This window comes from Malania oleifera, chromosome 12 (genome assembly GCF_029873635.1).
Source record: "Malania oleifera isolate guangnan ecotype guangnan chromosome 12, ASM2987363v1, whole genome shotgun sequence".
NCBI classification, from domain to species: domain Eukaryota; kingdom Viridiplantae; phylum Streptophyta; class Magnoliopsida; order Santalales; family Ximeniaceae; genus Malania; species Malania oleifera.
Genome location: NC_080428.1, coordinates 102,122 through 129,138, shown reverse-complemented (window position 1 = coordinate 129,138; position 27,017 = coordinate 102,122). Strand labels below are relative to the sequence as shown.

General features: G+C 36.6%; 1 protein-coding gene across 5 annotated transcripts in view; it reads left to right on the top strand.

Moving 5' to 3' along the window:
* The first annotated feature begins 4,687 nt into the window (after nt 1–4,687).
* The window catches only part of LOC131144868 (SH2 domain-containing protein B-like), a 72,855-nt gene continuing 50,525 nt past the window's right edge, over nt 4,688–27,017 (top strand). For 3 of the 5 annotated variants that reach the window (XM_058093786.1, XM_058093783.1, XM_058093787.1), the window contains exons 1-3: nt 4,690–5,132; nt 8,084–8,275; nt 23,985–24,194. In XM_058093786.1, the coding sequence (XP_057949769.1) occupies nt 4,941–5,132; nt 8,084–8,275; nt 23,985–24,194 (594 nt within the window). In that variant the 5' untranslated portion in view covers nt 4,690–4,940. Of the gene's footprint in view, nt 5,133–8,083; nt 8,276–23,984; nt 24,195–27,017 lie in introns of all 5 variants that reach the window. The other 2 variants (XM_058093788.1, XM_058093784.1) reach the window with 1 other exon arrangement.

The window sequence follows — 27,017 nt, the reverse complement described above, 5'->3', positions numbered from 1 at the left end:
AGATTGCGTTGGCGGGATCCTCGAACCGATACCGGCAGCGTTCACTTGGACCCTGAATCCAAAAATCCTAATTTAATTAAAATAAACTCTAATTAACTCAAATCTTAAGAAAAATACTTATTTAATACTTCATAGGCTCCAAATAACAATATTCAGTAAGAAATTCCCAAAATAACTCACTTACCCAGATTTTGGGATGTTTCACAAACCCCTCAAACCAATGATAAGCTCCTACAGCCTAGTAGAGAACGATCCTATGAACCTCGTGGTGGTTCCGGATCGTCAAACTGGGTCAAATCTAGCCCGAAATCATAGAGAGAAGGCTGATGGAACCGTTTTCTAGAGAGAAAACCAGAATATTCCCGAATTTCCTCGCTAAGAATGAGAAAAATTCAATTTATAGGCAGGGCTTCATCGACGAGACACATGGGTTCGTCAACGAGCCACTATAGATACTTCATTGATGAGAAGATACTTTCATTAACAAATTTCAGAGTTTCAAATTACTCTATCGAGATTCCTTCGTCGACGAGGGACTAAGTTTGTCGATGATCTCTAAAAGAACTTTCATCGACGAAGACAGGACATTCGTCGACGAGACCTGCTGTTCCTTTTAAAATTATTTTTTCCTTTTTCCCCTTATTATCTGTTAATCCATTTTATTTATTATATTTCCTAATTATTTTAATTTTCGGGTCATTATAGCATTTGCATGCATGATAGGTATTTATGCTCAACATGACCATAGGGAACCAAATGACCGTAGGACACCCTTCGATCGACCGACGTCGGATTTTTGGGCCTAATTGAGAAGCCTAGGCCTTAGATAGACCTTAGGTTCCCACAGTTAGTGCACAAGACCCCACTATAATTCATATGTCATCAGGGGTAAAATAAAATCAAGTAATGGACCATAGGGTAAAAATCATAAGGACTTCAAGTGATCGAACTTGGCAAGTCAAATTGCCTCGATCGACCGAACTCAAATGACTTGAGTGTCCACAGTCGACTGAACTTGTACCATGTACTTTTTCATTGTCCCTGGGCCCCCAAACTTGTAGTTCATTTTATCCTCGGGCAACCGAACTTGGAAGTTCGGTAAGCTGAACTTTGGTTCAGGTGACCAAACCTCGGACATAATGGAAAATCGCCTCGGTCAGCAACTCGAACCCCCATTCAGGCACTCGAATTTCAAAATTCACTTTTTCCTATTGTGTCTATTCGGGTGACCAAACCTTTGGCTCGGTCGACCGAAACTCTCGAGTTGACCAAATTTTTACCACAGTTAATTAGGGTAAAATAGGGTTAATTTCTTAAACTCATTTAATTTTTTTTTAATAATTCTCTGTATGTCCCAAATGGTTATAATTTTGGCCTCCTCTATATATATGGGTTCATTTGTAAAAATTAAGGGAGATTAGCAATATCAATTAGCAAAAAATCCTTTGTATTTTCAAGATCATGTTTTTCATATACCAAGCCCATACACTCTTTGCTTGTTATTCCTTTGAGAAAACCAACTTCCTAAGAGTGTTATTGAGTGATTCAAGTTGCTTAAACTCTCATTGTTTTAGATTGATTGTTGTTTTAATTGAGAGTTGTTAGCTAGGGTTTTTCCCCCGATTTAATCAATAAATCTTTGTGTGGGAAAACCCTTGTAGCTAGCGAGTCTTTTGCACCATTGTTGCAAGACTCATCAAGCTTGTGATTTTTGATTTTGCAAAATATTTTTCACAAGCTTACTTATTTTCAAATATTTATTTAGCTATTATATTTTTGAGAAAATCATTTATGAGATATTTTGAATATACTTGTTGCAACTTTTTGAAACTCGTGCTGATTGATTTACATTGATACTTTGTTTTAAAGATTGTTTGGAAATACACTCTAGGACTTGATTGCACATGAGCATCAGATTGAGTGTTAGCACACCTTATGGGCACTGAGTATATTTACTATCATCTGTGCTTGCATATTATCTGGACTGTATAGTGGTACATGTTTGCTTGTTAAGAAGCACTTTACTTGTACGTCAAATTTATATTGATTATTGTATTCCAGACGTGGGCCCGAAGAGGGAGATTTGCCTTAGTATAAGTCCCGGATTGGCTTAAACTTGGTTAGGAAAGTCAAGTGTACCATCCTGATAAGGTATAGTTGTAGGTTGAGGTTAGCCTCGTTAATTGACCTGATTTTATACGGTACTGCTCCACCCTTGAAGTGAGCTCTTAGTGGAATCCTTGTGTTTGTGAGCCAAGGCGAGGACGTAGGTACTTTGGCCGAACCCCAATAACATATTGTGTGTGCAAATTTACATTTCTGCAATTTATTTACCGCACGTGTATGTTTTATTGTGAATGATTGGATTTATAATGAGATAGACAAACTTTAGGTTGCGTAATACTATTGTTAGACTGGTAGACCGATGAGGAAATTTTTAAATCTCCAATTCACCCATCTCTTGAGATTTCACCAAAGTCAACATCTTCAGTAGTCAAATACATGTTTAAGGATTATTTAGTATGACTATAAAAAATTATAAAATTTAAAATTTAAAATTAAATTATAAATAAAAACTAATAACTTGTGTGATTAATCTTTGTAAAGTTAAAATAAATATTAAATTTAATTAAAAATTATTTATTTTTGTATTTAAGTTAAATAATGCTATAAATATAATTAAAATAACAAAAGTTCAAAATAATGTAAATTGAAAATATTATAATAAAAATATAATTTATTATAATTATTTTACTCAATTTGCTATATTTGTTCTTGATCGGAGCCGCCGACAGGCTCAAAGAGGTGAGTGGTTTTCTTTTTGTGTGGTTTCTGATTTTTTATTTAAGATTTGTCCTTGTTTTTAATTCCCCCCACACCCCCCACCCTCTGTAGAACAGGGGTTGATTTGAAGGTTGAGTATTTTAGGCAAAGATTCTTCAGTTTTCATCGGGTTGTGGCATACATGTGCAGGTACTCCGACACGAGATGAAACCTCATATAAATACATGGATATCCGTTGTACTATGGAATGGAGACTATCACCATGGCAACAACTCCCCTATAAGCATTCAGTTACAATCCCATTCAATTACAATTCCATTTACTAACTTTTAAAAAGCTTTTCTAATTTGTTATTGCTGCCGCAGACCAAGACTGTGTAGCATTGGTTTTAAAAAAAACTTGCTTAAAACTTGCTGTTCGATAAAAAAAAAAAAATTACTATTTTTTAATTATCACATGCAATAAAGGCAAAAATAAATAATTTTTTATTAAATTTAAAATTTATTTTAACTTTACAAATATTAATCACACAAGTTATTAGTTTTTATTTATAATTTAATTTTAAAATTTAAGTTTTATAATTTTTTTATAGTAATACTAAATAATCTTTAAACATATATTTGACTACTGAAGAAATTTTAAAAAAATAAAATTGTAATAACATTCATATATTCTTATGTTACAAAAGTCATAACATATAAATATTGTTAATAAAAAAATTTGTGCACACAACAATCACCATGCATAGCTGACAGAGATGGGCACCATCCAGTTTTCACGCACAAACACACACACATCTAGATGAAGAAATAGAAGAAGGTACCGTTCAATAAATTTATGAAAACCTAAAACTTACGGACCTGACAAAGTCACAATACCCTGTCAGCCCCAAATCATTTCAGTGTTAGCCCCAACCCTTCTTACATACTGAAGAATCTTTGCCTAAAATACTCAACATTCAAATCAACCCCTGTTCCACAACACCTGCACATCCATTAACCATCCGCCGGGGGGCGGGGTGGGGGGGGATTGAAAACAAGGACAAATCTTAAATAAAAAATCAGAAACCGCACAAAAAGAAAACCACTCACCTCTTCGAGCCTGTCGGTGGCTTCGATCAAGAACAAATATAGCAAATTGAGTAAAATAATTATAATAAATTATATTTTTATTATAATATTTTTAATTTGCATTATTTTGAACTTTTGTCATTTTAATTATATTTTAATAGCATTATTTAACTTAAATACAAAAATAAATAGTTTTTAATTAAATTGAAAATTTATTTTAACTTTACAAATATTAATCACACAAGTTATTAATTTTTATTTCTAATTTAATTTTAAATTTATAATTTTTTTATAGTAATACTAAATAATCTTTAAACATATATTTGACTACCGAAGAAATTTAAAAAAAATAAAATTGTAATAATATTCATATATTCTCATGTTACAAAAGTCATAACATATAAATATTGTTAATAAAAAAATTTGTGCACACAACAATCACCATGCATAGCTGACAGAGATGGGTACCATCTAGTTTTCACGCACAAACACACACACATCTAAATGAAGAAATAGAAGAAGGTACCGTTCAATAAATTTATGAAAACCTAAAGCTTACGGACTTGACAAAATTACAACACCCTGACTGCCCCAAATCATTTCAGTGTTAGCCTCGCCCCTTCTTACATACTGTTAGTGGGGATGATGAGCAAAAAATGTTTTAGTTGAGGAAGGAGGGAAAATTTATGCAAATCTCGCTCGATGGTCCACCTTATTGTTTAAAACTCATTGACGAATTTTGGGACGCATGAGAAAAAAAAAATTCCTACCAAATTATTATTTAATATTTTATTATAAAAAAATCATAAAAGGCAAAAACTCCAAGACGGCCTGTCTCGCCGTCTTTGGAAAAAAAATCATATATTTTTCCTATACTTTCTCACTTTTCGCGAAACCAAACGGACTTTAGTCGGGGCCCGTGCAGAGAGATTTCCCTGTCAATCCGTTGAGAGAGGGAAACTACAGTCGGTTTAGAGGGAGAAATCCATCCCATCGATCTATTTGCTGCTGCTGCTGCTGGTGGTGCTGGTGGTGGAGAGAGATAGAGAGAGAGAGGCGCGAGCAGCAGAACAATTCGAAGGGCACATGGTCTCTAAAATAAGAGGCAAGGACAGGGGGCGAAGCCATCCTGACATGGTTGCTACTGTATCGAAGGGTGATGGTTACTCGTTGTTGAAGGATCTTAAACTGGAAATAGGAGAAGAAGGGGCTTTCTCTCTCTGTTTCTGGGTTTACCTCATGACCCCAATTTCACTCCCAGCTACAATCATTCGACAGGTCTCACACCGCCAAATTTAATTAAATTTTTGTCAATACCACGCTGTTTCTTCTTGTTTTCCCTACAATAGTTTCAAGATAACAACAAATATAACAGTTATTTTTTTATTTTTTATTTTTTTCCAGCTAGTCAAAGTCATAAAGAATTGCATTGAGGGATTTATCCATAGATGTCTCTTGTTGGGAAAATATAAATAATTTCTGTCTATTGCCTTTATTGGTTTTTATGGCTTCATTCCTCCTGAATGACATTATTTCTTGTTTTTCCAAGTTTCACCCGGAATTTCTTGTGGCTTTTGTGAATTTTGGCCAAGGGAGAGGACCTGTTCACTGGTAGCGGACATGGGAGGGGCCTGCTCGCCTATACCCTGACAATGAGCCTTCTTAGATGCAAGACCCAATTGAGAAATCCCCAGATGATGAGAACCCTTTTTAAACTCAAAGAAAGGCCCAAAGCATTATTATTTAAACCTTGGTCCTGATCTATTAACTTGCCCAAATTTGTTAAGAAAACCCTATTTTCTCACACACGTGGCCCAAATCCAGGATGAGAACTAGCTGTCCTAGCCCAACATTTGTACCCTTATCATCCCCTATTGCAACCCTAGAGACCTTTGCGACGCTTGAAGTGGCTATCGGAACCTTATGCACTTTTATTATGGATGTTTTGCTCCAGATGAGTTGCAGTGTTATCTGGAACTATCACTCTGGATTCCTTCGATCACATATCTCCCCCACAACGAATACATAGATTTTTTGATTTCATACAATTTACGCTGCTGAGGCCGAACTTCCCTTCCAGCACCACCTTACTCCATGACCTGGGAGCTCGAGAGCTTGTTGTGCCTGCTTCTTCAAGATCAAGATGAAACTCTTTCACGAACTCGCAAAACTCATTCTTAAATCTTTGCCATCCATTGCCATTTACACCTCTAGGAATTAACACCGAAAAGTTCTTTCCTTTTGTCCTCAGCCCTAGCTCCAAAAGCCTCCTCACGCTTGTCCATCTAATTTCCATCCAGCGTAAAAGATTTCCCTTGTGAAGATCCCCTTTCCAGCCCAACGAAAGTCGATATGCCATCGGCGAAGCTGCCTCCCTTGAGAGTTTAGCCCACCTATTTCGATAGACATTGTTCTTGGACACACACAATAAAGATGTCTCCCCCTCCTTCTCAAATTCAGATTGAAAGATTTACCTTTGATCTGCACCGAACACCTTAATATCTACTATTCACACAGCCATGGTTGATTTTGGTGAGGATGAGAGAGTTGTTCCGGTTGGCTGAAATTTTATCAATAATAAAAGTTGCATTGCATATAATGATTCATAAGCTTCTATTATAATAAGACCAAACCCTAAAGACCCTAGCAACAATAAATCACCTAGAATTTCAAAGTTCTCTACATTTCTACAAATTTGCCAAGTTTTTATACCAAAATCTTTTTGTCTTTACCACTTTTTTGGACCTCTTGATCCCACCACCTGCATTTTTTTACTGGCTGAGAATCTTTCCTAGAATCACCTAGAATTTCTTTTGCTATCTTGTTAATAGATCCTACTCCAGAGAGAATTTGCATCTATCTTATTGCCTGGTGTCCAATCACCTTTGTTTATCATTCTATCTTTAAATTTTACCATATTCGCCCCCTTCAGATTCCACCATCTAATTTTCTTGTACAAATTTATGTTGTTCTTTTTTTCCCATTCTTTAATACATGTATCTAACATTAAAACTCTTTCTTGTGTATTCAAACTTTCACCTAAGATAACTTTACAATCCTTGCATGTTAAGTGACCTCCCCTCCTAGTTAAGAAAAAATCTATTTAGCTTTTATTTTGTCCACTCTTGAAGGTTATTAATTGTGCTTCTGTCTTCTGAAAGAAAGTATTCATTATAACAAGATCCTATGATATAGCGAAGTCTAGGATCACGTCACTGTGCTAATTTTTTACCTCCATAACCATGGCCTCCATGCATCCTCTCATAAGTTCATAACCTTCATTGTCCTTTCCAGTGTGTCCATTTAGATTAGCTCCTATGAATGCTTCTCAAACATTAGTATCTCTTGCATAATACTATGCATATCTTCCCAAAATTGTCTTTTAGGTTTTTTGTTAAGTCTATTTGGGGAGCATTAGTGCTAATGACATTTATTATCTCTTGGAGTACAATTATCCCGATTTTTATGATTCTATTTCCTGCTCTTTTGACGTCTACGACAATCTCTTTAGGTATTTGTGTACAATAAATCCATCTCCATTTTGATGTTTTTCTTTTCTAGTGTACCAAGCTTGAATCGTGTTTTTTCAATTTCCCTTGCTTTCTCCCTTACCCACTTGGCCTCTTGTAGGCATATTATGTTAATTATTCTTTCGATCATTGTGTCAACTATCTCCATACTTTTACCCGTAAGTGTTCCTATATTTCAAGTTGCTAATCTAACCCTAGTTTCTTGTACTAACTTTCTTAACCCTCATAACCCTCTCCCATCCACCCGGCCTAGCCCACCTTTCTCCATTTCTCATTACACCCGAGTGGTATAAGTGCAACGTGTGGCACGTATGGGATGCCTTAGTGAATATTTGGTAAGGATTCATAGCCAAAAGGGTGTAACATGTTTTACGCTAGTTGTTAGCTACCTAACACAACCCTACTCCTTTACTAGGCGTGGGACCGGCTGTGCATAAAGAGATTTAGAAAAATTAACACTACATAGGCAGTGTGTATATATCTATCAACAGCTGATTGTTAAATTAGTAAATAAAAGTGTTAGTTTTATATTGAAAATGTGTGAGGATCAAGTACAATAGTTTTGTTTTTGCTGGATGCACATAATTATAAGATTTGGTTTTTTTTAAAACCTCTTGTTCTCTCTATGAAGTTTTTATGGCATATGCATGTGAGATTGAGATTAGTCTTCCATATCCTAATATATTTTTGGGTATGCAGATGCATTCCGATGTCGCTTATAATGTTCCTTTCCTTGTTATAAATGGAAGGAAGAAAATGACACTTATGCCATTGCTTTTCCTGCACAAGGAGGCTCCTAATTCCAACAAGTCAACTTCCTGGATGGAATCTCCATATGCATCTGCGGACACTGAGTTTCCTTTGAAAAAATGGGTTCATGTGGGATGTGAGGTATGATATAAAAAATTTAAGGTATCACAACTACTGTTGTAAGATAGTTTGTCAGTTTTTTTTGGCAATTTTTCGCCCATTGTCAATTTTTTGACATTATGAGCTGATCATGTTTTGCTTGCACTGCAGATTCTAAGTGCATGTTTGATGGCCCCCCTTAGGATGAGTTTTTGTTTTTTTTTGGATTGCCAAAGAAGTATATTAATAGAGTGAGAATATACAATACAGGAGAATACAAGATGAGGTTTTGTTTTATGTGCCCAGTTTATGCATTTTCCTAATCTTTGGCCATAAGAATTTGGCTAAGTTGTAAACTTGTCTCAATTTTTATCCTTGTTGTTGGCCCGCTAGAACGCCTAGAAGGAGGATGAATTGGGTTTAATCAAAATTTCAAAACATTTGTGGACATTTGCACTAAATAATAACCAAGCAATAATAAAAGAGAGATAAGGGAGTGAGAAATATGGATTTTATATGATTTAGTCAACCTTTGTGCACAAGAATTGTCATCGAAATACCAATGTGCCGTGGGAGGGCCTCTCTAGCAAGCCTACAACAAATGAACTCACATAGATCCTTCCTCACAATAAAGCTTTCAAAAGTATAGAAGAATGAGAACAAGAGTAGAACAATAATGTACTTGGTAGGAGGTCGGAAGAAGGGTTGACTGAACCAGCACAACACAGACATTCAGTAAGCACAATTTGCTTTCATTAACCATTGTTGCTTTCATTGACCTCCACGATTTCATCAATATGCTTTTGCTCCCTCTAATTTGAAATTCTTCGTTTTATGATGACTCGATGAGATAATATAAATTCCATAGATACAACATTTACTTCCAAGACGATAGAAGTCTTGTTTTAATTAAGGAGATGTGTTCTTCTAAACTCTAAAGTATAGTCTCTGGTCAACTAACCTAGATACTTGTTACAGATTAGAAGACCGTTAAAGGCGCTCTCTCTTGATGTATGTGTGCTTTGTTTTTATTGCTCTGAAACTGCTTCACATCTTTTCCTACATTTTTACTTTGCCCGGAGGTCTTGGAGCAAGCTATTTAATTATTTTGGGGAAAGCTGAGTTTGTCCAAAGACAGTGGAGGAGTTTTTGGCAATTCATTTTGTCGATTTTGGCTGGAAAGAGGGAGGTAAAAAGTTATGGAGTTGTGCTCTATTTGCTGTATTTGGGGGTTTGTGGATGGAAAGAACGCACACATTTTTTCAGGGAAGAAGCTATCATTTCTGCTGGTAGGGAGAAGATTCGCTATTTAGCTTCTTTTTGGTGTGTGCTAATGGGAACTTCAGGGGGATGTGCTCTTTGGATATTGCGTGACTGGCTTTCCTTGTTGATTTGACATGGCATGCTGATTATTTTGGGTTGTTTCTGGTGTTTTTTTTCTGGTTTTCGCTTTTCACTTTTCCTGGGGTTGCCCATAGTTTTGAAAGGAGATGCCTTATTCTCCTTTTTGTACATTCCTATTCTATCAATGAAACAAGGACTTAAATTTCGATTTTGACTCAGATTTCGAAGCTCCAAAAGTATGGAAATTTCGACGGAAATTTCAATTTAGATGTCTATTTTGATTTCGATTTGAAAAAATAATGGAAATCAGTAGCAAAGCATGGAATTCTTTTATGAAGCTTTAGAAATGATTAATAGACATGATAATGTAAGTTCTAGGACTATTATATTACAAGTAAATACATCTATGCTGTGTATGAGGTAGAGAAGTTGTAATATAATATGTGCATCAAACATATTTGTAAGATAATGTACATTAAACATATTTAGTGAATCAGTTAATACAAATGAAATTCATAAATCATTTAAATATTATTCACTATACGAATAATGATAATTTGGGCATGAGTGGTTAAATAAAATGTTGTTGTAAGTTTATTTTTTCATATAATTTCAAAAGCATTTGTAATAATCTTTTGTTTCAATAAAAATAAATAAAATAAATTAGGAGAGAAATTTCATTTAACTCCTAAATCTCACTTGAATTTCGAGGAAATTTCATTGTGTTGTTCAAATTTCGACAAGTTTGGCTAAAATTTCGAGATTTCGATAAATTTTGGATGGTTTGTTGAGATTACGACGGAAATTATGCAAGATGGAAATCGACTGCCATTTTGATTTTGAGGGTGACAGAAACTGGAAATTTTGACGGAAATTTTGACAATATCGTGGAAATTTAAGACCATGCAATGAAATCCCTTTGTTGTCAAAAAAAAAAAAAAACATTAAGCTCACCTTGATGTAGGGTTGTTTATAAGACCTCAAGAATCTTCAACTCCACTTGTGAACTTTATGGCAGATTACCATCCAACCACATTGCCCACTTTGGAATAGTTTGGAAGCCTCCAGTGTGGCAGGCAGTGCCTTCTAGGGAAGACTCCTCACCTTCTCTCTCTGCAGAAGTGTGTCATTTGGACTCAACCAACATCCTTCTGCATGTGATCATCCTCATAGGATAGTCACCCTCCTCCCACTCTTTTTATCATCTTTGTGTGTACAATGTAAAAAGGCGCTCATTGTGTCCTATAATCAACCCAACACGAGAAGCGGTTAGTCTTAAGCATTGTCAAATAACAAGGCTTTGTGTATAATTTTACTTTATGAATGGATTAATGAAAAAAAAATTCTTTAGTAAAAATGAGATAGCTTTCTTAACAAATTTTTTTAGGAGGGCCAGCCAGGTGCAAGGGCAAGCCCCCTGTAGGACTTCATGTATGGTGGTTGGCCACAATCTAGATTAAATTTATTCTTAAAAAAAATTATTTTTTCTTTCATATAATATTTTTCCTAGACAAAGAAGTGCATCCAACTTGACAATAATGGTGTATTCCCAAGAGGGGAGGGGGTGAATTGGAAATTTTAAACTTCGTAGGTCAAATTTGTCCTATGTTTAGGATTCACAATCAATATAACACAACCTAGGGTCCTTCTAAGTATTATAAATCCCAACAATATTTAACTGAGCAGATATGTAAAACAGTATAGTATACTCAGTATTTCACAACCATTCACAATATTTAAAACATGCATAACATTCACAATACCTTAACTATAAACATGTATGTGCAAGAAAATATAATGCGGAAATTAGAGAATATAGGGAAGAGAGAATAGACACAGTATTTTTATCGAGGTTCGGCCAAACCAGTCTATGTCCCCGCCTCAAGCTAACTAGTAAGAGGATTCCACTATTTGCTCACTTAATCGGGAGAGCGACGCCACTTACACTTTCCTTACAGGATGGAGACTCTCTAGCTCAAATTACGGGGCTGAGCCACAACCAGTAAACCTTACGAGGCGGTGTCACCTCAGCTCAATTTACTAGGCTGAGCCAAACTGGGTTCTCCTTATGAGGCGGAGTCTCCTCAGCTCAATCAACAGGCTGAGTCAAACTGGTACAACGAAATAAATTTTTTGTACAAACAAAGTGCTTCTCAAAAAGCAAGGATGTACAAGTTGAAACTCAAAATGCACTCACGTATGATAAGAAATTAAGCTCAAGTGAGTATGGGTATTTTTCTCAAAATAATTTTTGCAATTTTTGAATAAGATATATATGATAAGCTCTTCAAAGATTTAAACCCAAATAAAACTTTCTCCAAAAATGTTTTTCAAGTTAAACGTAGGAGAACCTAGGATTTTTCTTTCAAGTAATTTTAGCCCCCCCCAAAAAAAAAAATATGATCTTTGATTTAAGAATGAAGTATACAATAAATACGTCAAAGATCTTAGACTCTTAAGAAATATTCCCAACAATGATTTTCAAAAATATAGTTCAAGGGAAGTAAGAGTTTTAGCTCAAAATGATTTTTGCAATAAAGACAAGTGACCTTTTGAATCTTGCAATGGATGTGCAAAGATTCACAAGCTAGAAGTGGTTTCTCCAACAAATATTTATCAATAAAATATATGGAGAAAACTTATAAGCTTACTCTCACATATGATATTCAAGATAAGGATTGAGTGAGAGTCAATGCTTTGATATGAAAAATGAATGTCCAAAATGAATGCTCTCTTCAAACAATTTTCAAATGAATGATGAAAAGAGAGTGAAAAATGAATAAAACACAATAAATATTTTGGGAGAATTTTCTAGCTAATTTCATTGCTAATTAAACTTATGAAAGGGGTATTTGTTGACATCTCCCAAAATACCGCCCGTTAGGGGCACGGAAGGCATTTTTAAAATTGTTTAATAAAAAATTAAATACGTTTAAGCACCTAAAATTCGGGCAACCCGAGAGGGTCGGTCGATTGACGCCTTTGTTGGTCGACTGACGACAAGCCAAAATTTGAATTTTTGTGAGGCTCGGTCGACTGAGAAAGAAGTCGGTTGGCTGACCTTGGCGATTCCTTACTCCTTCGTAAGTTCGGTCGGCTGGGCTTAAGGGCTGGTCGGCCAAGTGAACAGTGTCGGTCGACCGTGGCCATTTTGTTCTAAACGGCCAGTTGGCTGAGGAAGATATATTCGCCAAGTTCTAAGGTCGGTCGACTGTGGAAACCTAGTTAAAAAAATGGTCAGTTGACCGAGCTTAGTCAAATTTTGACTTTTGACCAAAGGCATGGTCGGTCGACTCGACTGAGGGTTATAAAGCATGAACTGGTCGGTCGATTGAGGTCAGTGAAAACTTCGGTTTTTTTCGTGATTTTCACCCTAAAGCTATTCCAAAATCCATGTATGATTTTAACTTTTATGAAACGGATTTTTGATGATAGTGTTGGTCCCTAAGGTTAGTCTATGGTCATTCTGAGCTTAGCAGTCATATCATGCATGTCATGCATTATTACAGACCAAAACTCTAAACTAAATGCATTTACAATTCAAAATATGTCTTCTTCTTCTTTTGCTCTTCTAATTCTTCAAGGAGTACGCCGGATGATGTGAGCTTTAATTCCTTTCTGGCTTCCATTTCTCTTACCTTATGTGTGTGTTGAATTTGAAACCTGTTCACATGCTAAATGCACACATAAGATACTTGTGCTTCGTCAGCATCAAAACAATGATCGGACTCAAAAAGTCAACACAACTTTTGTGCGAATTGGATTGAAGCTGCATCTTTTCTTTGGATTTACATGGATGCAAGGTTGAAGCCTCGAAGGTGAGGTTGAATCTCCACCCTCCATTTTGTGCTTTCCTTAGTTCTTCTCTTAACTGTTGGTCAAGGATTTGTACAGGATGCTTGGAGAAAATGCGTAGTGATTTCCTTTTTATACCTCCCATTATTTTATATACTTTTCGTTTTCACTCAAAGGTCCCATGACCCATGATTGTCCAGTATACTATATTTTAATGAAATCTTTCCTATTTTATAGATTACAATTGGTTACTAGTTACTGTTGTTATTTATTTTTACTGCTGTGTTAGAAAGTGCGAGTTACTGCATGAGTTGGTTAAGTTAATATGGTCATTGTTATGTACTTGGCATGTATTATAGATAGGGGGAGTAACCTATCATTGTGGTTAGGTCTTCCATTTTACCCAATTTTGCGGCATGGTATCAAAGCAAGATCCAACCTAAACCCTAAGTGCATAGCCTTAGCCAAACCAAAACCTAAACATCATAATCTTGCGCAAACCTGCTGCAGTAGAAGGATCATCTGCATTACCAAAGAGCAGAAGCAAGTTCAGGAGTTGCCGGAAAACCATGTAGTCCCTGGAAAAATCCTGGATGCGGCTGCCCTTTTCAAAACCTCAAGAATCCCTTCATATTTGAAAAACCAATCACCTAACAAGCCACAGGACCTGCCGATATGCTAGCCTGCAATTTTATAGCCAGGAGACCTCACGTGCCACCATGCACCAGTTTTTTGTCATGTTTTTTTCCCCAAAGATCTTTCTCCTTTTTTAGTTGCTCATATGCAGAACTCGGGGAATGATTGTTTAGTAGTGCCTGAAGCTTTTTGTCAGTGTTTATTGAGTTTAGTAGTGCCTGAAATTGTGGTTGTGTTTTTGGTTTGTTTAAGTTGTTTATCTTGTTCATAGTGTGTTTGTCATTTTCTCTGATTGTCAAAAGATTGTGTGTTGGGAATCGGGATGGAGCCCATGAATCCCAGAAGTATGTTTGTTCGCTGTGTGTTTCTAACTTGCTGCCATATTGAAGTTGTATGTGTTGGGACCGAGTCCCCAAATTGCAAAGGTATGTTTCCCTCGGTAGCATGGTTTTAAATAAAGGCCGTGACCGTTACGTAACACTGTTACGTAACGGTTTTTTGGGTTACCGATACTGTTACACACCGCGAAATCGGTGGGAAGAAAAATCATGGCTGTAGCGGCTGTTACGGACCGTGACTGTTACGTAAAGGCTGCTACAGCTGTTATGTAACCGCTACAGGACTGTCACATCAAAAAAATTATTTTATTTTTTACCTTTTCTTCTCACTTTTTCCCTCTCATTCATAAATCATTCTCAATATACCATATGTCGAGAGGTGGAAAATACTCACAAGAGATGCATTAATTAACAATTTGAAAAATACTAACTTAGGAAAATATTTTATTTTGACAATATTACTAATGTGATATTTATGTTCTATATTTTTCAACTTCAACCTTCTTTCTTTTCTAGCTATTTTATATTTTTATTATTCATTTGTCGTATGTGTCTAATAGATTAATGGAGTGTATAATGTATCTTGTTTTATTAATTAATTTAGCACACATAAGAATTTATCACAAATAAGAACAATGAGAAGTATAAATATGTACACGCGTAATTTTTCTATCAATGGTGGTTTAAAACAAATGTACATGTTGCCCTTACCAAAAATTTAGTTACTCGAACTGAAGGATCCAAAATACACAAACTCTTTCTAAGAAGGGCTAAAAGCTTAAAATATGCAAGTACGCTAATATGCACAAGGTTGTGCGTGCTTCAAAAAAATTCACGGCCGTTACACTTGCTTCCCGTTATGTAACATCCACTACTCCTGCTTCCCGTTTCACTCGTTACCGTTACTTTACGCTACCCGCTAGCGCGATTTAAAACCATGCTCGGTTGTCACTTGCACGCAGTGTATTTTTTATTTGCTGCCGTATCAAGGTTGTGTGTGTGTTCGGATGGAGGTTCCAAATCCGAAAAGTATTTTCCCCTCATTAGCCACTTGTTTAGGTGAACAATGTACTACAAATGTCTCAAGGGCAGAATATTCAAGGTTCCTGCAGTATTAGACATCCCAACAAACATCTTGTTACATAGCATCTTCTGCTCAAAATATAATCCTAGAGTCTACATGTCATTTTGGTATCTCTCCCTCTAGTCCTCGGGTTATTGACTCTACTGCCATTGACCATATGAGAGGTGTAACCAACTTCTTTTCTACCGTCTAGTATTCAAAAAATCTACCTTGAGTTATCTTTGCTAATGGGTCCACTACAATAGCTAAGGATATAGGACCAGTAAATCCTACTGTCTCCATCTCATTTTCTTTTGTCTTGTACATTCATAAATCCCCCTTGAATCTTATGTTTGTTAGTAAGATTATGAAGTCTAAATTGTTTAATAACCTTTCTTACCTTATTGAGTCTCTTGTTATTCAGGGTTTGAAGATGAGGAACACAATTGGCACATGACGTGAAGCTGGTGGACTGTACTACTTTGAGACGCTTTTTCCTCCTTTTGCCTGCGGTGCTGCTGCTATACCACTTCAAATCCATTATTGCCTTAGTCACCCATCACTGGACAAGTTAAAACCACGAGTCCATACTTTGAGTTTTGTGTCTAATCTTGAGTGTGAGTCTTGTCAATTAGGAAAGCATCATCGTGTTCCCATTGCTTCCTAAGTCATTAAACAGATGGTCAGCCCTTTCATGTCAGTACATTATGATGTTTGGGGTCCTAGTCATGTCACATCAAAGTTGGGCTTCCCATACTTTGTTACATTTGTTGATGAATACTCTATAAGATGACTTGGTTGTATTTATTGAAATATTTTTTCGAGTTGTTTAATGTCTTTTGTGCCTTCTGTTCTCAAATAAGGACTTAGCTTGAGCACACAATTCTCTCCCTATATGAATAACTCTGCTATGATTCCTGAGTCATATTGTGCCTACACTCAACAAAGTGGGGTTATAGAGTGAGAAAACAAACATGTTCTTGAAGTCACTCGTACCCTATCAAATGAATGTCCCCAAAGTTCTTTTGAGTGACATGGTGCTCACTCCTTGTTCTCTCATCAATGAAAAGCCATCTTTATCCTTGGTGGTAAAATCCTATATTATCTTCCCAAAGGCTCCTTTGTTCTCACCTTCACCTTGTATATTTGGCTGTGTCCTTTGTTCATTAGTTAAGCCCAGGAGTGGATAAGTTGGATCCTAATGCTATCAATCAAATATATTTTTTGGGTGATTCTTGGATGCAAAAGGGATATTGATGTTATATCTCTACTCTATATTGAGTCTTTGCTATGTCACCTTCTTTAAGTCTAGATCATTCGGTTCTTATTACTTTAGTTTTGTTGACCTTTATGAGGCCCTTCATCTGCCTAGCCTTCTAGATCCAAAGTTCCTAACCTATTATCTCTACCTATTCCTTCAATACTTTACCCAGTTTGAGTCTTTTTTGGGATTTAAACTTGATATACCCATAGATCCGAACGAGTTAGTATAAGATATGGGGGATTTGTTGGATGACCCTGGAAGATACCAGAAAATTTGGAAAGTTCAATTTTCTAACAGTTATTTGGCCTGATATATCTTTGGCAACAAGTGTTTCGAGCGAATTTCTTGATTCTCCAAGAACAAGTCACTAGGATGCAATCATTCGTATTTTGAGATACCTCAAAGGTGCATCGAGAGAGGCCTTTTATATCAAGATAGGGGTCACCTTTATGTTTAGGGATTTAGAAATATAGATTGGGCTGAGTAATGGAAGATCTGCAATCTGGTGTTGTGTTTTTGTTGCTGGTAACTTGATATTTTGGATGAGTAAGAAATGAATTGTGGTTGCCAGTCAAGTGCTGAGTCACAATATGGCCCACACTACACATGAGCTTGTAGACTTTGATTTTCCATATTCTAAGCCTATGGGGTTGATGTGTGATAATGAAGCTGCTATTCTTACTGCTTTAAACCCAGTCTTCCATTAGGAGATGAAGCACATTGAAGTTGATTCTCACTCTGTTTTAGAGAAACTTGTGCAGAAGCTCATTACAATGACTCATGTGAAGTCTGAATTCCAACTTGCTGATTTATCCACCAAAGCCTTGGGAGATGCTCAAGTCAAATCCATTTGTAACAAGCTAGGAGCATATGATATCTATGCTCCAGCTTGAGGGGAAGTGTTACTAGTTACTGTAGTTAGTTAGTGTTACTGCTATGTGATTGCTGCGTTAGTAAGTGTGAGTGCGTGGGTTAGTAAATGTAATATGGTCATCGTTATATACTTGGTATGTATTATAAATAGAGGGAGAGATCTATCATTGTGAATCTGTGATTACTTCTTCCATTTTACCCAAATTTTCAGCAGCAGTATCGTCTCCTTTCGGAAATCTGAGATGCATATATTTTTGCAGTGTGTTGGAAATCTTCCATTTGGGATTTTCACCTCCTACAACTAGCAATCTTGATTCTTGGGAACTTCTTTGAGCCATGTGAAGGATTTCCTATGTAGGAGGCCGAACGTAGATGCTTTCATTTATAGTTTTGCCCTAATATTGAATTATCTAATAATGGACTTGCATTCATGTAATTATTACTCAATTTCTTGTTATCTTAGGCTTACACTACTAAAGGAGGTTGGATCCCCCTGCGTGTGCCTGGGGTTGGTCATGTGATACTTGATTAATCCTGTTCTTGGGGTGTGTTTTATAAATTTTTAGCTTGGTGGACTCGAATTGGGGTCTTTTAAGGAGGTTGAACTCCCCTTATCCTTTCCTTAATTTGGTTAAGATCTGCCACTTTCCATTACACAAAATATCCCTTGCCTCCTCAACACTCATGTTCTTTAAGTGGGCCTGTGATTGCCTCTTTATCCTTGTCCAGACTTTAACATGTTATCCTCTTATTGGTGGATGACAATATGTAACCCCTGATTAGCCAACCCTCGATCTCCCTATCAATGCTCCTCAAACTTCGTTTTCTATTACAGCCACATGAATTCCCTAAATCTCTCTCTTACACACATCTTTTAGTTGTCACTTGAAGCTTCATATGGAGTGTGCAGTTCTCAATTCTTGGCTCTCTTTGTTTCTCTCTGTATTTGTGAGCAACATCGTCTATCGTCAACTCAAGAACCCTCTATGGTGTAGAATGTGCGAGCACTAAAGGCAACAATCATTCCTGAAACATTTTCAGTTTTTTAATGAGGCTCTTAGTACTAACTTCTACTGTTGGGATGGGTCTTGTATTCCATGGAATCTTTCATGCATCTTACTGAGAGAGAGGTCTCTGAGTTTTGTTTCTTTTAGCTCTATTTTGACATGAGTTGGATTGTCGTTCTATTTGTACAAGAGGCTCTAGTGTCCAGACAAACGTGGCAATTTCTTCTGCAAATCCTTTTATTCATATCTTGTTTAAAATTCAACTTATAGTTCCTTGGTGCAGTGTGAGCTCCAAGGTTTGTGAGTTGCAGCTCAAGTTTATAACATTTGAGATTTTAGAAAATTTTTAACAAATTTTTTAATTTTATTATTTTGCATGATTGTTTTCCTATTGTCGCAGAATTTTATGGATGTATTTTATTAGGCAATAATCTAGTATGACTCTAGGTATTTATTTATTTTATTGATAGAAAAAAAATTCAGATTAGTAGAGAAGGGAGAAAATTATGGAGAAAGGATGATAAGATATCCTCCTAAATACAAACAAAAGCAAGGAAACAAAAACAGTTACATTAGAGCCCCTTCATGATCCTGCCCAATATCTGACAACAGAATTCCTTTAAAGAAACACGAACAATGAGCTAAAATAAGCCATGAAAGTAACTCTATCCCAAAGAAGATACAAGGGTTTAGTGTTGCCATTGAAAATCCCTGCAAACGTCCAGAAAGGCCAAAAGCTGCACTTCTCCATAAAACTATTCCCCTCTTACTCCTTTCAAAACCCTGTATTGCACCAACAAGAAAGCATCAGCAGTCCAAAGCAAAACCAAAGTCGCCTCCAACACTGAGAAAAAGAAATCTCAAAGCCGCCTAGCCCTTAACAATGGAGAAACAAGTGGTTCATTGGTTTCGTTCACCTTCAAACACCTGATAGAAATATGTGGACTTGTGGCCTTGTAAGGCCTCTTAACCTGCAGCAAATCATTGGTATTAAGCCTATTAAGAGACAAAGTCTGCACAAAAGCCATCTCTTGAGAGGAACCTTTGCCTTCCAAATAAAATGGTTCAAAGGGGAAAAAAGGGTGAAGGCTTATTAAATTTCAAGAGACACGATTACAAGATAAATAGTAGAGGAAGACCACCAAATTAGGAAGGGCACAAAATCAGCAAATCAAATCACCACAAAATCAGCGGATCTCTGGCCTAGAAAACAGGAAACTGAAACTACTAAAATCTGAAATAGTAATTTCAGATTTTATTCAAAAAATAAAATTTCCTAATTTATTCCCTAGAAATCGGACAAAGGGCTCTATATTTTCAACAACTAGAAAGAAAGTATTTTGTGCAGACTAAACCAGAAGAATCCCTAATCCAAATCCTTGAATCACTACCCATTTGAGGAACAAAAGACTCCAGCACTCTCAAATAGTAATTTCAGATTTTATTCAAAAAATAGAATTTCCTAATTTTTTCCCTAGAAATCCAACAAAGGGCTCTATATTTTCAACAACTAGAAAGAAAGTATTTTGTGCAGACTAAACCAGAAGAATCCCTAATCCAAATCCTTGAATCACTACCCATTTGGAGGAACAAAAGACTCCAGTACTCTCAACAACAAGGTCATATTTTCAGGACCTCAACCTCTCTCATTGAGATTTCTAAAACAATGAAAATATCAAAAGTGAGAGAGGCCCCTCAAAAGAATAATAAGCATAAATTGGGGCATTATACAAGAGAGACAATCTAAAGAGATGAGGGATCAAAGATTCCAATGAAACCTCATCCACCCAAACATCCTCCAAAAACTGAATAAGATTCCCACTCCCAACTTGATAATCGGTAAGGATAAAAATAGAAAAACGAGCAACCTAAGAGATAAACTTCCAAGGTCTAGTGTAACCATGTCCCGTAACCATAATATCCCACCATTCCTATGCAATCCATATTTTTAATAACCTTGTGAAATAAGGAACCAACTTCCAAAGATTAAGGCTTTCACTTTGTCGGTTGTGCTTAATAAATTAATACCAATAACTTGCTGCAAATTTGGAGACCTTTGAGGGTTCTCTCTCCCAATGTATGTGTGCTCTTTTACAAAATTCTGAGATGGCTTCTCATCTTCTTTTTGCACCGTGAATTTTTCTTGGAGGATTTGGATTATACTTTCCGGTATTTCTGGAAAGAATTGGGAATGCCCTTCTTCGCTTGGTGGATTGTTAGCAATTTATTTCATAGGGTTTGGTAGGAGGAAGGATAAGGCAGTCCTATGGAAGTGTGGAATACTTGCAGTTTTATGGGGGTTATGGCTGGAGCTTAATTAAAGGATGTTCTGTGGGAAGAAATTAAATTGGGCACTGGTTTGGCATAAAATTCAGTATATGGCCTCAACATGGTGAGCTGGTTTGGGATTTTCCAGAGGAATTAGATTTCACAAGTCACATAGAGATTGGAGGGACCTATTGGCATGTTAAATCTTTTATTTTTGGTATTTATTAGCTGCTTTCTTCTGGATTGCTCCGGGACTTTTTTGGGAGATTTTGCATTCTCCCTTGTGTAAATTCTCTTCCTATTAATGAAATCTTCTTTTCCTATCACAAAAATAAGAAAAAAAAAGGGGAATCAATATCCAAGGATCTCCGTAGCCATTTGCCAACTAGCGAATGTTTTTAGGTGCCAAATTCCCAAGGATCAACTTCTCCTAACTAACAACGCAATTGATCCCCCAATCACAAAAATCTTGTGTTATCCTCTCTAGGACAGCAGCCAGCCCTTAAGAGTAAATGGGAATATTGGAAAGAACAACACTAGTAAGAGTAATGTGGCCTCTTAAGGGCAAGGGTAAAAGACACTGACCTCTCTTGAGGTTTGGCAAAAAGATAGGGACCTTCCTCGAGGTTTCAAAAATGTCGCAGAATTCCCTTGAGGTTTGTCAAAAAGACGCAAACCTCCCCTCAAAAGACTTGTCTTTTTACAAAATAAAAGGGGAGGTTTGTGTCTTTTTGGAAAACCTCAGAAGAGGTCCTTGGAATTCTTGAATCCTCTGAGTGGTCCCTAGAATTTTTGAAACCTTATGGCAGGTCAGTGTCTTTTTATCAAAGCTCAAAGGAGGTCAATGTCTTTTGCCCTAAGGATAAATATGCCCTCTTCCAACCTTCCAATCTACTGCCCATTCTTTCCACTATAGGCTCCCAAAATGCAGAAGAATTAGGATTCCCATGACAAGGGAGACACAAATAAGTCTAAAATATTGCTAAGGTAGCAAAATCCTCTAAATCAGCCTTGTCTATATCCATACTAGAAACCCCGTTCTTAGACATGTTGATCTTCAATCCTAAAATTTTCTAAGAAATTTTTAGTAAAGTTAGAACCTTTCAGAGCTTCACAACATTGTCTTCAAGGAAAAGAAAAATATCATTTGAAAATTGAAGATGAGAAACTACAACCCCCTCTTTGTTCGTGTGGCAAACATCCTCCATGACCTCACTAGCTACTAAAATAGCATATCCAAGATCTGTCTACAACTCTCAGGGCCATCACCTAATAAGATGAAAATTCAACTCCTTGGGAGAATCGTTCTTCTTAGGGGCTGAAGTAATAAAAATGGAATTAATAATTTTCCTAATAATCCCATTACCAAAAAACTATTCAAAATTTTCTACAAATCCACCTTTAGCACATCCCAACAATCTTGAAAGAATGTCAAAGTACCTGGAGCCTTATATCTCTCCAACCCAAACACAAACCTCTAATTTCATCCTCCACGTAGGCTTTTCCAACCAAGACATTTGAGCATTAGATATAGGACTCTAATCCAAGTCCTCAATCATAAGGCCCAAAATAGTCTCTGTTAATAAAACTTAGTAAAAAAACCAGTAATTTTTCATCAATCAACCTAGCATCATTAATAACCTCCTTATCCCTAGATTCCAATTCTCTAATGAGGATCTCCTTTTACTTTTGTTCAATACATATAGAAGAATGTTTAGTTGCGTCGCCTTCCCTAACCCTTTTGAATTTTATCTTTTACCTCTAACTAGCACTTCTTTAAGCAACTCACCCTCAAAATCATTTTTCAAGGAAACATGCTTTGCTGTTTCATCATCGGACAGCCTCCCTATTTTCCCCCTTCCTATCCAGCACTTCTGTATCCCCCAAAACATTGGCCTTTTGGACCCTGAATTCACCAAGATATGTTGACTCCACTTTTTCAACATTGATTTCAAACTTGTGAGTTTTTGCGTAAGCATATGGCTTACTCATCTCCTAATTGAAAATTGCCACCAAGTATCCGTAACCAATGAATAAAGAGTGGTGATCTATCCACATTCCTCAAAATGAATCGCATCTCCTAACTGAAAATTGCCACCAAATATCCCTGACCAATGAATGAAAAGAGTGGTGATCTATCCACATTTCTCAAAATGAAACGGAATTGGACCCCACTTAACCCTCCTATGCTCGAACAAACTGGGAAAAACAACTGATGACTTGTTAGATTTGCTGATTTTTTAAACTTTGTTATCTATACTTGATTTTTTGTATTATTTTGGCGGACTTCTTGTATTCTCCTTCTCATATTCTCTCTCTGAGCAATATTCTTCCTTTCTATTCTTTTTTTTTTTGTATAAATAAGACTTCACCTTGAGAAGCTAACCTCTAAAATTCGGAATGATCTAAGTTGAGGAAAGTGTTTTTGATGTGCTAGAGAAAAAGAGACTTCATAAATCTAGTGATCATTAGGTTTTAAGTGGAACTAAAAGCCGAGTTTCTGTACTCGCTGTTTCTAAACTTGAACGCACTGATAGATTGAATATGAGTGACCTTGATAGGAATTTTTGTATGCACCCAAAGAACTTTATGGAAACTATGGAACTGTATTAAAGCATTGATGTTAGCATGCTTCAAGAAGTCTGGCTAATAATAATGCTTCAGGAAGGCAGTCTAACATTGTGGAATTTATACTTGATTGTTTATGTTAATAATTGGTGAAATTGGTGAACAGTAATTTTTGATGATTCGGTGTAGGTACTTGTCGTACTGCAATGAAGTGTTTATGAACAAAATGAAAGAAGTTATAAATGCAGGTCAATAATTAAGAATGGATTCCTTGGAATCTTATGGCCTAATAATTTAATGACTTGTTTTGCTCAAGGTCAATGTTGCAGTTTAAGGGGAAAGGGAAAAAAAACGGAAAAGAAAGATGATTTGTTAATTTGGCAATTTTGCTTACTTTAATAAAGCAGGAAATATAATTAACACTGATTGAATAGCTTCGAGATGGACTTTGAAGGGAGACGTACTCATGCTGAAGGTTTGATTATCTTGTTTATGTAACTCCTTGTTGGAAGCTATACCAGGCTTTATGTGATTGTTTATTTTCATTTTCTTGAGGTAGTTTATGGGATGCTTATTGCTGGCATGTTTTTGCTAGGTTTCTAATGATTTTGTGAGGCTTCACATTGATGGGGAGATTGTGGGAGAGAAGCATCTATCCTCTTATATGTATGGCAAGTACCATTCGAATGGGTTGAGGGGAGTAACTTTGACTAGTGTTGATGGTATTGATGATGGGATACATGGCTATATTCACAATGTGGAAGTCCTACCTATAACGTCATCTATTAAAGATCACCATCTTAAGGTGAGCAATAGCTGTCTACATTGATTTCTTATTTTCATATTTTCATATTTTCATATTTGTATCCACAGTAAGCTCTCTCACTCACGTACACACACACACACACACACACACGATGATATCCTCTTTTCTTGTCTACCACCATATCGATTGACAGCCATGATGGAGAAGAATCTTAGGTGATTAGTACAATTAGAAGGAAAATCTTTCAATATGAGAATCGAGGGGACGAGGGTAGGAGATTTTGTGCTTTTTTAGCTAGGCAAATTTCTTGAGTTGGGAGCCCAGGAATCTTTGTTTTTCGTTCCTGAAGGGTTGAAAGGAGGTAACTGGAGCAGAGGATTTGGTTGGAGAATTGTATCTAGTCTTGAGAGGGTTGGCGTTGACGAGGCAAAAAGGGGAAGATTTTGTGGAGCAAGGTTATTAAGGGAAAATATCTTTTCGAATTTTCTGTGCATGGGTGGTGATGCGCAAGTTATGGTAATGAAGTAAACTTCCGTTGTGTAGACAGTGCAGTGCAGTCAGTAGCTGCAGCACAGTGCAATCAGAGAGAGGATGGGGTGGCCGTTTGGCAAGATACAGATCTAGGGTTTTCTGTGAGTGAACCATTGAAGAAGAAGGTGTAGATGTCTGGGCCAGAGTAGTGTGCCTTCTCCTTGTACTGTAGATTTTTTGGGTAATGGATCTAAGCAGGCTGTTGGGCCTAAGAATGGTTGGCTTCAAAGTAGTGGATCTAGGAGTACTAGAAGTGTATTGTGGTTTTTCTGGGAGAGGGAAGGCATGTTTTAAATATTACGATGGACATGGTCCATTTGGTGAATTTCTGTGGCCTTTTTACTGAAGGGGCCTAGGTAAAACAGGCAGAGGTAGCGTTATCAATTAATAAAACAAGCGGAAAGTCCCTGGCGTGATTTGGAGGGGACCCTTGTATGGTAAGGGGTTTCACCCATTGATAATATTGATGTTATGCAAATGGATAAGAGGAAAAATTATGATTTGGCAACTTCTTATTCAATTGTAGCAGGTTTTTTTTCTACTTGTTTCTTTTCAAAATCAGAACGTTGGAATGTCATGAGCACAGGCTAGCAAACTGTCAAGCGTCTCAATGCTGACAGATCAAGTTTAAATACTGATGTTGCTCTTGTGGGGAAACTGTCCAATAAATTTTGTAATGAAGTGCTTAGGAATTCTCATTTGGAGCAGGGGATGCAATCAGATAGAGGCCAGAATGTGGAAAGCTTTGGCAATGGGCTGTGCCCAGAGGTGGTTAGTACTTATGGAGAAAGAAAGGATTAAAAAGAATGTAAAAAGGAAGTGGATATGATGGTGCATAATCGTCGATCAGCGAGGAAGGTAAATGTATGAAAATTTTCTTTTTGACAGTTGTATTAACTCAAGTTTGAAATGAGGAAAATTTTTAAGAATAGGTGATGCTGGAAAATTTTTTGTTCAAGAATCTTTTTATCGTCATAAGTCAGACATATGAAGGAGGAAATTATTTTCAGGAGGGAAAAAGAGAGGGGAGGGGAGACCTTTTGGAAGAGGATTGAGTATGAGAGTGATTTTTCTTGTGATAGTGGTCTTTTGTTGGATGAGATTCGCCAAAATATCGATTGTGTTTCCAGTTCTTCTGATGCAACCGGGGATATTTCTCATGTGCCCCCTTCTCCTCTTGAAGGTTTCGAGGATGTTTTCATTTTTGTGGAAGAGGGGTTGGGTGTAGAATTGGCTTTGACTAATCAATGTAGGAATGGGCTATTACCTACTTCAGTGGAGGAGATTAATGCGCAAGATGTTGTTGCTCAAACATTTCTGGGTGATATGGGAATGTGGCTGGCTGATTTTGGAGGGAATGAAGTTAATTTGGATGGAGCTAAAAAAAAAATGATTACTAGTCATCTAGAACTAGCAAGACTAGAGAGCTCTATCAATTACGAATTGAAGGGAAGAAAGAGGGGATTTCTAAATTAGGGTTTTTAGTTTCATTATGTTTTTATTTCCATTTTTTACAAAAACAACAACAACAAAACCAAGCCTTAGTCCCACTAATTGGGGTCGGCTATATGAATCTTTTTCTGCCAATTTATGCGATCATTAACCCTTTCTTTTGATAGATTCAAGGATATTAAATCCTTACTCACTATCTCCTCCCAAGTTATTTTAGGTCTACCCCTACCCCTTCTACTGCCCCCCACAGTAATTAAGTCACTCTTCCTCACAGGTGCACCATAAGGCCTATGTTGCAAGTGTCCATACCATCTGAGTTGTCCCTCCCTTATCTTATCTTCTATAGGAGCTACACCTAACTTACCACGAATATGTTCATTCCTTAATTTATCTTTCAATGTTATACCACTCATTCATCTAAGCATTCTCATCTCGGCAACTTTTACTTTTTGGATATTATGTTTCTTCGTCGCCTAACATTGCGATCCATATAGCATAATTGGTCTTATAGCATAAAATTTCTCTTTCAATTTTAAGAGTATTCTACGATCACATAGCACACTTGAAGCACGTCTTTATTTTACCCAACCTGCTTTAACTCTAGGCATTACATCATCTTCAATTTCTCCTTCAGCTTGCATAATATATCCAAGGTATCGAAATCTACAAGTGCTATTTATTTCTTCATCATCAAGTTTAACTTTGTCTCCAATATTCCTCCTATCATTACTAAAATTACATTTCATATATTCTGTTTTATTTCTACTTATCCTAAAGCCTCTAGATTCCAAAGCTTCTCTCCATAATTCTAACTCAGTCTCTACTCCGTCCCTAGTTTCGTCAATTAATACAATATCATCTGCAAACAACATACACCAT